General features: G+C 42.3%; 2 protein-coding genes across 2 annotated transcripts; one reads left to right on the top strand and one right to left on the bottom strand.

Annotated features, from left to right (window-relative positions):
* Positions 1-8,434: 8,434 nt before the first annotated feature.
* On the top strand, positions 8,435-9,593 carry LOC124643466 (protein cereblon-like). Its single transcript, XM_047182460.1, has 4 exons — positions 8,435-8,761; positions 8,850-9,052; positions 9,139-9,313; positions 9,393-9,593. The coding sequence occupies exons 1-4, from the start codon at positions 8,665-8,667 to the stop codon at positions 9,434-9,436; spliced, it is 519 nt and encodes a 172-aa protein (XP_047038416.1). The 5' UTR covers positions 8,435-8,664; the 3' UTR covers positions 9,437-9,593.
* A 1,457-nt stretch (positions 9,594-11,050) lies between these two features.
* Positions 11,051-13,463, bottom strand: LOC124642615 (THO complex subunit 4D-like). The gene is made up of 3 exons (XM_047181123.1): positions 13,284-13,463; positions 12,628-13,020; positions 11,051-12,331 (listed from the first exon to the last, which is right to left on the bottom strand). Exons 1-3 carry the CDS (start codon positions 13,309-13,311, stop codon positions 11,613-11,615), a joined length of 1,140 nt encoding a protein of 379 aa, XP_047037079.1. The 5' UTR covers positions 13,312-13,463; the 3' UTR covers positions 11,051-11,612.
* Between the last annotated feature and the right edge of the window lie 283 nt (positions 13,464-13,746).

The following is a 13,746-nucleotide window of genomic DNA, read 5'->3' as shown; positions in this document are numbered from 1 at the left end:
ACCTCATGTTTAGACAAGGCATCATCCAATTCTTCTGCTATTTGAAGTTGAGGCAAACTGTCTATGTAGTGTAGATCGGCTGTTCGATCTACATTAAGTAGATTATTGAAGTGTTCTGCCCAACGATCTAACACTTCATTTTTGCTTTTCAGCAGACTTTTACCATCCAGCGACTTCAGTGGTACCTTTATGAAGTTGGTGGTACCCAGGAGATTGCGAATTTCGCTATAGAAATCACCGAGCTGATTACTATCAGCAAGCGACTGGATGTATTGAGCCTTGTCTTGCCACCATTTATCTTTAGTGTGTCTCGTGAGTTTACGCAACTCACGGTCACTCTCTCTTATAAGTGCGCTGTTATTACTGCGCCTGAGAAGGTCTCGGTGTTTGGCAATAGCTTTAGAAAGAACTTCGTCGTTCTCATCAAACCAGTCTTGCTTGCGTTTATTTTTTAGCCCTATGGTGTTAATGGCTACGTCAAGAATGGACGACGATAAAGCGTTCCAGTCTGCATCAATATCACCGGTATTTTGATGAGAGTGTATATCACATGCCAGCGTTTCAGCGTATTTGCTTCGGGGTCCCGGATGTTTGAGTTTCTCAATGTTTATGTTCTGAGGCTTTTTCCTGCTAGCCCTGAATGGTCGCCGAAGGCAAAGACGCAGTTTGGTGACAATTAGTCTATGGTCCGTCCAGCAATGAGCACCGCGCATAACACGAGTGACTAGGACCTGAGAGATGTCTCGCTGCCTCGTGATGGCATAGTCAATGAGGTGCCAGTGCTTAGAACGTGGGTGCATCCACGTAGTTTTGTGCTTAGCAGCAAGGCGAAACATGGTGTTTGTGATTGCAAGTTGGAATTGAGCACATAAACTAAGCAGCAACTGGCCATTAGAGTTGATGTTGCCTACCCCATGTCTACCCAAAACTTTAGGCCACGCTTCATAATCTTGACCAACTCTAGCATTGAAGTCCCCTAACAAGAGAATCTTTTCTCTGTTCGGTATTTTATGGAGACATTGTGTAAGTTCTTCATAAAATTTATCCTTGATGTCGTCAGAACTACCTAGCGTCGGTGCATAGACACTGATAACATTAAGGAAATTGTCACCGTCTAAGTGAAGGCGCAATGTGGTTATACGGTCCGAGATGTGGATTGGACATTCTTGAAGTGTCTTCACAAGATTATTCTTGATCACAAAACCAACTCCCGACCTTCTTGGTTCTGTTGCAGCAGTGCCCTTCCAGTAGAAAGTGTAGCCACCGCCATGCTCGACTAGCTCGCCCTCATCGGCAAGGTGGGTTTCGCTTACAGCAGCTATATCAATGTTGTAGCGGCGGAGTTCTCGAGCAACTATGGCTGTTTTCCGTTCTGGGCAGGCGTTTGTCTCGCGGTCGAGAAGGGTGCGAACATTCCATGCACCAAAAGTCAGTAAAGGTGTTTTACGTTTATTACTGTTGTTGTGTCGACCACGAATAAAAAGATGCGGAAGCAGCCGTGGTTACTGCTATCCAAAAAGTGTTTGGGGTGAGCATTTTTTTAGGGCACCTTTTCTAGCCCCCTCCCAGGCTGAGCAAGGAAAGCAGTGCTCCCCTAAAAAGGGCTGCTTTGTCGCTCTGGGTGCTGCCGGATTCCCTCTGTCCCCCCAGCTCAAAGAGAAAACGACCACGGCATGTACTCACACCCCCAGAGCCGCTAGTGTGCAGGTCTCAGACAAAGCTCAGGTTGCATCAGCCCGAACCTCTCTACCTCAACCTATCGCCACTAGTCTTCGCCAAATCGGGGTCCATTATACGGAAGCAGTCAGATGCGCAGGATATATTACAGTGCTCAAACATACGCGCAAACGCAAGAGCACTCTCTCGTCTAACATCCCTTTATCCGATGGAACGGTGAACCGCTACGATCGGAGAGATGTTAGATGCAGCAGTTTGACATACGATAACACGATCCCTATCGCTGCCTCTAGGCCTTCCTGCGATGCCTCGGTGTCTTGCCACCAGTGGTGGTCTGCTATTTAGCCAAGACACAATTTCGGGGGATTTCCGATCAGGCTTGGGAGATGTTGTTACCAAGCGCCGGCGCCGACGGTAGCCGCCGCGCTACTGACGGCGCTCGCCGCCGTGCGACACTGTGCACGACACTGTGGCGCCCTCCAGCGGACACGCCAGGTACTGTGGAGAGCCTGCTGGCGCACACGTCCGGCGCCGGCGGTGACCGCCGCGCTACTGACGGCGCTCGCCGCCGTGCTCGACACTGTGGCGCCCTCCAGCGGACACGCCAGGTACTGTGGAGAGCCTGCTGGCGCACACGTCCGGCGCCGGCGGTGACCGCCGCGCTACTGACGGCGCTCGCCGCCGTGATATGTATGTGAGTATGTAACGTGACGCACAGGAGGTGCCGTTTTCATCTCACGAGACTTTTAAAATTGAAAATAACTAATATTTATTTAAAAAACCTTGTTTTTAGCCTTACTAATCTAATAATGATGAGTTGTTTATGTTATATACAGTGTTATAGAGTTAAGAAAACAATTTATTAACCTTTTAAATACTGCCACTATCCGGAACAAAAATTTTGCGCGCCGATGATACCAACATTGTCGTCACAGTTTTAGCCTTAACTGACTTTAAAACGGCAATGGCGGAATCCTAATACGGTCATAAAGTTGCCAAGAAGGTAGAAAAAACACAAATTAGTAGATTTTGTCTTGAGTACGATATCAAATTCACCGTGACGAAACCGGATTTTCCGGAACAATGATTTTCGTAGGACAACATTAAAATAATGATATTTCTTAAAATAACAATAAAGGACAATGCTCATGAAGTATGAGAAAAAAACCCAGGCCCGGCGCAAAAGAAATGTAACTCAAAATATAGGTAAAAATAAGTAATTAAATAATATAATAATCTTCCACGCCGATTTCGGCAACGGCGACCACTTCGACCCTAATGGCGTGCGTGTGCTCTCATGTGGCTGGAGTATCCAATTTTGTGCGTGAAAGTCCGCGCACACTGCGGACATGTCAGGGTACCAGCCACAAAGTTGTAGTTGATAGCTACAGGTGGTCGAGCTTTCAACTCATCTCGTTTGGCATCCAACTCAGAAAGTCGGCGTGCTTCAAAGTCAAAGACTTTGGCTTTAACGCGGCTTCTCCAGTCTCTGCGGTTGGATGCCAGATTCTCCCACTGAGACGGGTCAATGGAACAGCTTTTCATGTGACGCTTCAGCACATCCTTGTATCGCAGCAGCTGTCCGCCACGTTTCCGCTTGCCCTCCTGGAACTCGGAGTAGAGGATGCGCTTGGCCACTCTAGTATCCGGCATGCGCAGTACATGCCCGCACCAACGAAGCTGTCTCCTCATGAGGTATGCTTCAATGCCACCTACATTGGCTTTCCTCAACACTTCTGTGTTACGCACACGATCAAACCAACGGATATTTAATATTTTGCGCAGACATTTGAGGTGGAAGCGGTCTAGTTGCTTGATGTGGCGTCGGTACGGTGTCCATGTTTCCGCTGAGTAGAGTATACAAGGCAACACAACTGCCATATACACAGAAACCTTTGTGGATATCTTTAGGTCATGGGAGCTGAAGACCTTCTTGTCGAATTTGCCGAAAGCAGCGGCTGCAGCACCAATTCTGCTATTGATTTCGGCGTCAAGGTCGCACTTTGCTGTTATAGTGCTCCCCAAATATCGAAATTTATCGACCTGCTTCAGGACATCTTCACCAAGCATAATGGTCAGTTCTTGACGTCCGTGATTATCTGAAGACATTACTTCTGTCTTTTTGATGCTGATTTTTAGACCAAATGTACAGCACTGCTTGTGAAGGTTCGTGACTAGCTGTTGCAGGACTTCAGGGGATTCAGCCACGAAACAGAGGTCATCTGCATACATAATGTCCTGTATATGTGCATAGGACACCTTTGTGGTCGCCTTGAGTCTATTCAGGTTGAAAAGTTTGCCGTCAGTCCGATAACGAATACGAACTCCTTCAGGAGAAGAATTCAATACTTCCCGGACTACAACTGCGAAATATAATGCAAACAATGTGGGAGCCAGGACACAACCTTGCTTCACTCCACAGGTGACGGAGAAGAAGCTCGATTGGTCATCTTCAACCGCTACACAACATTGCATGTCATCGTGCAGGAGTCGCAGGAGTCTTATGAACTTCTCTGTACACCCCAACTTTCTCAGTACCTTCCAGAGGGCCTCGCGAGGGACGCAGTCAAAGGCTTTTTCCAGATCAATAAAGCAGAGATACAAGTGCTGTCCCTGCTCTCTACTTTTTTCCTGGAGTTGACGGACTGCGAATATTGCCTCACAAGTTCCTCTGTCTGGTCTGAAACCAAATTGGGTTTCCGGCAGAATCTTTTCAGAGAGGTTCCTGAGGCGGTTTAGAAGTACTCTGGCGAAGACTTTTCCAGAGACAGAGAGCAGTGAAATACCGCGGTAAGAACCACATTCCGACCGGTCGCCTTTGTTCTTATAGAGAGCCCTGACGCGTGATAACTTAAAAGTTTCAGGAACTTGTTCTTTCTCCCACATAAGCACAAACATTTCCCAGACGCGCGAATGCAGTTCCTCGCCGCCGTACTTCAGAAGCTCACCTGGTATAAGGTCTAGGCCAACCGCACGCTGATTTTGCTGTTGTTTGATGGCACAAAGCACCTCATGTTTAGACAAGGCATCATCCAATTCTTCTGCTATTTGAAGTTGAGGCAAACTGTCTATGTAGTGTAGATCGGCTGTTCGATCTACATTAAGTAGATTATTGAAGTGTTCTGCCCAACGATCTAACACTTCATTTTTGCTTTTCAGCAGACTTTTACCATCCAGCGACTTCAGTGGTACCTTTATGAAGTTGGTGGTACCCAGGAGATTGCGAATTTCGCTATAGAAATCACCGAGCTGATTACTATCAGCAAGCGACTGGATGTATTGAGCCTTGTCTTGCCACCATTTATCTTTAGTGTGTCTCGTGAGTTTACGCAACTCACGGTCACTCTCTCTTATAAGTGCGCTGTTATTACTGCGCCTGAGAAGGTCTCGGTGTTTGGCAATAGCTTTAGAAAGAACTTCGTCGTTCTCATCAAACCAGTCTTGCTTGCGTTTATTTTTTAGCCCTATGGTGTTAATGGCTACGTCAAGAATGGACGACGATAAAGCGTTCCAGTCTGCATCAATATCACCGGTATTTTGATGAGAGTGTATATCACATGCCAGCGTTTCAGCGTATTTGCTTCGGGGTCCCGGATGTTTGAGTTTCTCAATGTTTATGTTCTGAGGCTTTTTCCTGCTAGCCCTGAATGGTCGCCGAAGGCAAAGACGCAGTTTGGTGACAATTAGTCTATGGTCCGTCCAGCAATGAGCACCGCGCATAACACGAGTGACTAGGACCTGAGAGATGTCTCGCTGCCTCGTGATGGCATAGTCAATGAGGTGCCAGTGCTTAGAACGTGGGTGCATCCACGTAGTTTTGTGCTTAGCAGCAAGGCGAAACATGGTGTTTGTGATTGCAAGTTGGAATTGAGCACATAAACTAAGCAGCAACTGGCCATTAGAGTTGATGTTGCCTACCCCATGTCTACCCAAAACTTTAGGCCACGCTTCATAATCTTGACCAACTCTAGCATTGAAGTCCCCTAACAAGAGAATCTTTTCTCTGTTCGGTATTTTATGGAGACATTGTGTAAGTTCTTCATAAAATTTATCCTTGATGTCGTCAGAACTACCTAGCGTCGGTGCATAGACACTGATAACATTAAGGAAATTGTCACCGTCTAAGTGAAGGCGCAATGTGGTTATACGGTCCGAGATGTGGATTGGACATTCTTGAAGTGTCTTCACAAGATTATTCTTGATCACAAAACCAACTCCCGACCTTCTTGGTTCTGTTGCAGCAGTGCCCTTCCAGTAGAAAGTGTAGCCACCGCCATGCTCGACTAGCTCGCCCTCATCGGCAAGGTGGGTTTCGCTTACAGCAGCTATATCAATGTTGTAGCGGCGGAGTTCTCGAGCAACTATGGCTGTTTTCCGTTCTGGGCAGGCGTTTGTCTCGCGGTCGAGAAGGGTGCGAACATTCCATGCACCAAAAGTCAGTAAAGGTGTTTTACGTTTATTACTGTTGTTGTGTCGACCACGAATAAAAAGATGCGGAAGCAGCCGTGGTTACTGCTATCCAAAAAGTGTTTGGGGTGAGCATTTTTTTAGGGCACCTTTTCTAGCCCCCTCCCAGGCTGAGCAAGGAAAGCAGTGCTCCCCTAAAAAGGGCTGCTTTGTCGCTCTGGGTGCTGCCGGATTCCCTCTGTCCCCCCAGCTCAAAGAGAAAACGACCACGGCATGTACTCACACCCCCAGAGCCGCTAGTGTGCAGGTCTCAGACAAAGCTCAGGTTGCATCAGCCCGAACCTCTCTACCTCAACCTATCGCCACTAGTCTTCGCCAAATCGGGGTCCATTATACGGAAGCAGTCAGATGCGCAGGATATATTACAGTGCTCAAACATACGCGCAAACGCAAGAGCACTCTCTCGTCTAACATCCCTTTATCCGATGGAACGGTGAACCGCTACGATCGGAGAGATGTTAGATGCAGCAGTTTGACATACGATAACACGATCCCTATCGCTGCCTCTAGGCCTTCCTGCGATGCCTCGGTGTCTTGCCACCAGTGGTGGTCTGCTATTTAGCCAAGACACAATTTCGGGGGATTTCCGATCAGGCTTGGGAGATGTTGTTACCAAGCGCCGGCGCCGACGGTAGCCGCCGCGCTACTGACGGCGCTCGCCGCCGTGCGACACTGTGCACGACACTGTGGCGCCCTCCAGCGGACACGCCAGGTACTGTGGAGAGCCTGCTGGCGCACACGTCCGGCGCCGGCGGTGACCGCCGCGCTACTGACGGCGCTCGCCGCCGTGCTCGACACTGCACGACACTGTGGCGCCCTCCAGCGGACACGCCAGGTACTGTGGAGAGCCTGCTGGCGCACACGTCCGGCGCCGGCGGAAAATATTACATAGGGGGCATTATCGAAATCAGTGGCTATATGTGTGAAATTGCTATTTGAATTTTAACATCTGCGGTACATTGCTACTCAAGATTTAGAGGTAACATAATGTATTATAAACAGATACAGTTGTGGTTTAAGAGTGTACATAATGACATGTTTATAGCAACTTCTTCACTATTCTACCTACTTTTACAAGATAATAGGATGATAGAACTAAAACAGGATATGAATGTACTTTTCATTTAAATAATAACGCTTAAAAGTCATCGATTCTTTATTTCTAACACGACGAGATCCAAAAATGTTGCGGGATGCGCGAACTGTTCCTCATGTCTAGCCCACCCTAAGTAATGTAAAACGCTCATGACGCGATGACGTGGGCGCTGCAGCCTGTACTTCGGTATTGATTTATCTTTTTGGAGAAGCTTATTATATACTTGCCATATTACTTGTTTGTTGTTTCAGATAGCACTTTAATTAAACTATAAGCCCCAGCTGCTCATGTTACCCCTTTAAAAAATCAAATAGCAATTTCAACATTTAGCCATAGATTTCGATGATACCTATAATTTGAGTTACTTTTCGTTTGCGCCGGGCTTGGGTTTTTTTTGAGCATTGTCCTTTATGGCATAAAAATTAAAAATACGTTTTTAGAAATACAGAGACTAAGTGCAAAAACTTAAACATACCCAAAAACGAATATTTTAGAAGTAAGATGTATTTGAAATCTCCAAGAGCGCCATGGGACACACGATATTTATACGTCCTCTTTAGGTTTATTTTAAATATAAAAATAACTATCCACTTTTTATGCTACATATTGATTTAATTGTACATTAAAATATATACCTAAATTTATCAAAAACTCACTTTCACACGTGCCATATAAAAAAATCAAAATAAAAATGTTTGAAGGTGTGGGACAGGCCGATTTTGCTAGGGTCAAGTTTTCTGAAAAACACCCAATTTATACAACAATTCCCACAGAACATCTAGGTATATTCTGGATGAACGGGACACCCGTAAATTGAAAAAACTTTCGGAGTTATAAATCACCAAACCTTGAGGGAAGTATATTTTTACTGGATGAGATAAGATCACGCCTCTATAAAAAATCATCATTTTATATTTGAATTTCTCGGACAATTTGAAGCATTCATACTCGAAGCGTCAGGGTAAACATACATAAACGACACTTTTACTCTAGCTGCAGTGAAACCAATCTACTTTTCAGTTTCGGCAAGGTTTTAGCCGTTCATGATAAAACTCAAACTCAAAACCGTGTATTCAAATTAACCACAAATCCGTTTTTCTCTGTCTACGAATTTTTCAATAACGCTCTTGGTTATGATTAAACGTCGCTTTGTCACTGCCAAAATCTTTTGCTTGTCAATATGTCAATCAAATGTCAGTGTTTGTTATGTCAGTCAGTAATTTTCGTTTTATTTTGTCCTAACATTCATTAAAACTTGTAGAAATTATAAATAATTGTGCCTAGAACTAACATTGGAACATATTATTTTTATTTTGTTTTGTTCTTCTTTATGTTTTAGTTGACATTAGTCTAGAACTAAGTAAATAACTTACATTGTATGAAAATAAAAAAATACTTTTACTACATTTGTTCCAAAAAAAGGCATGTTTTATCTCTTACATTTAATATTCCTTTCATATTTCTCACGTAATATTTATACCCTCGCAGAGCATTACCCAAGATCAGAAAAAAATGGCCAAGGTAATCATTGCTTTTTTGGAAGTTAACTCATCAATTATTCTTTACTTATACATATAGATTTGTTATTCATGTATTGGTCGGTTTCTAGAATTACTTCTCTGTCGTAAATGTGGCGCTGACGTGGCAGACTCCTATTACTTGTTCAGTAAACCAAGTCCAGGAGCTCGGAAAACTGAAAAACAGAATTTATTTGGACAACAAAATGTAACAGTACAAACTTTAGTGAACCCATTTGGCATCAAATTTGAAGTGGTCACTGCAGAGAAAGCAAGATGTGACAACATAGGACCAGTAAGTACAAACATGGTGTTAAGCACACTAACTTACATTCCAATAATAAATATGCACTAAATCTGACATTCCAAAAATTCATTTAGAATCAAGGTGCAGACTCATGGTTTCCTGGGTACAGCTGGCGGATCTGTGCTTGTCCCCACTGTGGTCAACATCTAGGTTGGACATTTGAGAAGACAGACGCTGCAGACAAGCATTCAAGCGAGAATATAAAATCTTTTCATGGACTGATTTTGAGAAACATACTTGGTGAAAATTGTGAGTAAAAATCATCATCAATTTATAACTTTTTGTATGAGAATTTTATCTATGACTAAATTTTTTTATTTCTTTTCAGTTACCGACTCTCTTATCATGATGCCGAAAATGTATAAAATGTAATTTATACTTATTGAAAGTCACATCAGTTTAACTGAAGAGAATGTGTGTTACCTTGTAAGTAATGTAAATGAGTGTTATCTTTATATTTTTAAGGTTTTTCAATGTATTAAAAGTTGAAAAGCATTGTAAGGCTAAATATAAAAGAATTATTTATGAATCATTATTTTATTTTAATATCTCTTACTTCTCTATGTAACAAAAATACCGCCATACACATAGGACCTGTGTTAGTAACCATACAAAAAAACAATTTGGTCAAAGTAGAAAAAGAAACTGAAATAGGTTTACTTACATGTCATAAAATAATCTGAAGTACCTGAAGGTACTAAAATAATTATATACCTAGCTAAACAATGTCAAAGATCTTATTGTACCAGCTAATATGTTCAGCCACTTGACAAAGTCCACTCTTATAGTTGTCTAGTAACAATACTTTATCAGACACTTTTGATAGTTTGTTATAGACCTTGAGCTTACTGAACATCTTAGGGTGCGTCCACATCTGGCGAATGTGCCGCGAATGCGCAGCTCGCGAGCCGTTTGCGACCTGAGTGCTTAGTGCGAGTTTTCGTGAATTTTTTTACGGACTCACATGAGAGCGCGTATACTAAGATTTGTATGGAACAAAAACAGCTCCACCTAGTGTCAAAAATTGGAACCTGTTTTTGTTCCATACAAACAGTGTTGCCAACAGTTGTAGAAGCTTACCACCAGAGTCAACTTTTAAAACCACCAGAAAACCACTAACAAAAATTTATCCCACACTTAAAATCACCAAATTCACCACTAAAAAAATATTGTTTATATTTTATTGTAACCTAAAACAATTTAATCATCCAAAGATGTAACTCGGCAACGATAGAAAATTAAAACAGACAAAGCATTACATCTGTTTAGCAATTCATCCGACCCGATCCGAATCCTTCACAAATTATAATCGGCGTAGTAGTTTCACAAATTGTTTAGTTACGCATTTGACCAATGAATGAGTACTTAATATAATTATATAGTAGTCGTTCACCTTTTTGTTTTGTAGATGCTTTTTTGACATTCCGTGAGACTTCAAATCTCCATAGTAACTCCTTAAAGTTGTACCACAAAACTTACATTTCGCTACTTGACCCGCAGTACTTTCAACATTTCGCCACTAAATAGGGGACTTAAACCACCAGTATTAGTGGAAAATCCACTAAGTTGGCAACACTGCATACAAATCTTAGTATACGCGCTCTCATGTGAGTCCGTAAAAAAATTCACGAAAACTCGCACTAAGCACTCTGCCCGCGAGCTGCGCGCGTGCAGTCACTGCAATAGCTTGGTGCGCCTCTTTAGCGCAACTCATGCAAGGCTCGTATAGAGCGCGCGATCTGCGCGCACTCAGTTCTCGTTCCGTTTATTATTTAATAAAGAGCGCGTCGCGCGCCGCGCGCTGATCGTGTACGGCGCTTAGGTCGCGCGCGAACTGCGCGCGGGCGGCGCAGAAGCGGCGCACGAACAAAAATGCACGCGCGCAGCTCGCGGGCAGGTCGCAAACGGCTCGCGAGCTGCACATTCGCGGCACATTCGCCAGATGTGGACGCACCCTTACAAAAATAATTTAGAAAAGTGTAAAAATATTGAACACAGCTGGAATTGCTGTGTCTAGTAGCATACAATTTACAAAACACATACATAGGTGACATAGATGTGCAATGAGAAGGGATTTGAAATTCCAATAGCTAACTAAAACAGTAGAATATAGATTTATACAGAATTTATGTAGTTCAGTTCAAAACTGTTATCTGAACTTTTTCCATAATAATATTTCAGCACAATACATAATTTAAAGATCTCTGGTATTTTCTAATAAACATATTTTATTCTTATCCAGTAGATCTTTTTTGTTAGAATTTACAAAATACTGCAAGCTAAATTAATGAATTGAATATATGGGGCTCAGTCATATACCAAGAGCAAAATGAATTAAATGTCACAAAACAAAAAATGGGTTAATTTTTTTGTAAGAAAACAATAGTATTTTGGTAGCAAAACATTTCTAAAATAAGCTTACATTTAAAGATCACTTGATAGCTTTCTGTTGCATATTATAATCTTTATTAGTAGGTATCAGTAATCAGCTTTAAGTTCTATCTGTACTTAAAATAAAAAAATCACAATTTATGTCTAAATCCTTAATTTAAGAAGTAGCAAATCTTTGATGTAATGACTGTGCAGTTGCTGCTGGAGTTGGTGAAAAATTGATACCTGTTGGTGCCTCACTATTTGTACTATTACCATAAGTTTTACCTTGGATAACAGCTATTTCTTTTTGAAGTTTAGCATTAAGAACTTGTTTATTTACAAACTTGCGACCAACGCCGCGATTACCACCGCGACCCCGGCCTCTAGACCTATTAGACCCTCTACTAGCATTGGACCGGTTAGACCTGTTAGATCTGTTGGAACCCATTGATTTGACACTGCCAGGACCTCTTCTGGTGTTGTAGCCGCCAAATTGGTTGTTCAACTGTGCTAAACTGTGTTTATTCAAGTAGCCTGCATTACCAACACTGTTACGACGCCTCTTAGCAAAATCATTAGCAACACTTACAGTCAATTGAGAAGGTGAACTGAAAGAGTTATTCCTGGAGCGTGTGAAGGTTTGCGATTTTATTATATTGTTCCGAAGTAGCATGTTTTGTCTCTGCTCTTTAAGGATCTGATCAGACCTTAAGCCTACTGCACTATATCTATTTGCAGTACTCAAACCTCTTCCCCTTTTAGATATTCCTCTCTTGGCAACTGCCAAAGGACGGCGAATGTTATTCATGCCTCTTCGAGTAGTCACTCCAAGTCTGCTATGAACACTGCCTTGTGAGTTTACGTTAGATCGGCTCAGTCGCCCACGCATGTTTCCTAAAACCAGAATAAGGTTGAAATAGTTTGTTAAACATTCATGATATGTCTTTAAATGATTATGACATGAAAATGATATTTATTTTGCAAATAGGTTAAAAATAACCCTTTTATACTTCAAATTATCTTTTAAAGAGAAATTAAGTCTGTATCTGCTAGTGATGATTAAATTAAAGATATAATAGGAAGGAAAAGGTTGTGTGAATTAACATAATAAGCTATGAAAATTCCAGCAAATGGATGAGAGAGAAAACATTACCCATCTTGACATTCTTGTACTAAGAATTTATAGTTACCTCTGTTCATTCTGCCACCCCTTATTAAGTGAGGCATCACCAGCTGCTCTTCCAATCCTGCTCTGCCTTTAGGTGTCAAGCCTCTCAGTTGAGAGCGAGACCTTGAAGCAGATCTGGCGCGAGAATTCGAACGGTTCTGTCTGGAGCGAGAACGGTTGCGTGACTGGGAGCGAGATCGTGATTGAGGTCTACCGCCAGGTCCACGGGAGCGTGACCGGCCACGTCTCGAACCCGCCGGCGTGTTCGCTCTTGTCTGTGAACGAGTGCGAGCGACGCCTCCAGCTCCGCGCCCACGGCCTCTGCCGCCTCTGCCTCGGCCACCACCACGTCCGCGAACATTCCCGCCTCCTCTCCCACGAGATCTACTTGATCTATTCTGCTTTATTATCTCATCTGTAATGTAAATTACACTATTCAGAATGACGAATTTAAAATATTCGTGTTGACAAATATTTGACAAATGGAGTTGGCGGGTCGCATCTATAGCATATTGAGAATATTGTGAAAAAAAATTGTCAATCCATTCCATTTATTCAATAAATTCAGCAAAATATTGTTATTTAACGCTATAATCAACTTCAAAATTGACAAAAACCTTAGTAATATCCAAAAATAAACTCATCGTTCGCTTCACGATTAACAAGCAACTTACTTACCTAGAGACATATTAACAGAGTCTGCCATCGTTTACACTTTTATATTGCACTTCACTTATTTTAATGTACAAGTTCTGTGTTTATTTTAATATTTGTTTTAAGACTTGCGAAATTCTACAAATAGGTTACCTACCAACAGCTTAACAGACAGCTACAAAAATATATTAAATTCAGTGTTGCCAATAAATAAAATTCTTTGTCCTCTCCCCGAAATTCTCGACGTTTTTTGGGGGTTAAATAAATATTAAATGTTACTTTCAATTCACCTATATTATGAATACATGAATGTAATTTATTAATGGAAATCAATTATTTGACATTGATTGCTGTGATGCACTGCATACCCAACATTTTATGTAAAGGTACCATCAATAGCTTTGGTGACTCTTTATTATTTGGGGTAGTGTATATTTCTTTTCTTTTCCACATTTTCAGTTTGGTTTTGAGTTCCTTATTTTTGTCA

The sequence above is a fragment of the Helicoverpa zea genome, chromosome 2 (genome assembly GCF_022581195.2).
Source record: "Helicoverpa zea isolate HzStark_Cry1AcR chromosome 2, ilHelZeax1.1, whole genome shotgun sequence".
NCBI lineage: Eukaryota > Metazoa > Arthropoda > Insecta > Lepidoptera > Noctuidae > Helicoverpa > Helicoverpa zea.
Note: the sequence above shows the minus strand (reverse complement) of the source record. Positions and strands in the feature narration are given on the sequence as shown.

Coding starts and splice junctions, on each gene's coding strand:
- LOC124643466 (XM_047182460.1), top strand. CDS start 8,665: ATGTTTTATCTCTTACATTTAATATTCCTTTCATATTTCTCACGTAAT. Junction 8,762..8,849: donor ATCAGAAAAAAATGGCCAAG/GTAATCATTGCT, acceptor GTCGGTTTCTAG/AATTACTTCTCTGTCGTAAA. Junction 9,053..9,138: donor GATGTGACAACATAGGACCA/GTAAGTACAAAC, acceptor AAATTCATTTAG/AATCAAGGTGCAGACTCATG.
- LOC124642615 (XM_047181123.1), bottom strand. CDS start 13,311: ATGGCAGACTCTGTTAATATGTCTCTAG. Junction 13,021..13,283: donor CTCTGTTAATATGTCTCTAG/GTAAGTAAGTTG, acceptor TTTACATTACAG/ATGAGATAATAAAGCAGAAT. Junction 12,332..12,627: donor GGGTGGCAGAATGAACAGAG/GTAACTATAAAT, acceptor TTCTGGTTTTAG/GAAACATGCGTGGGCGACTG.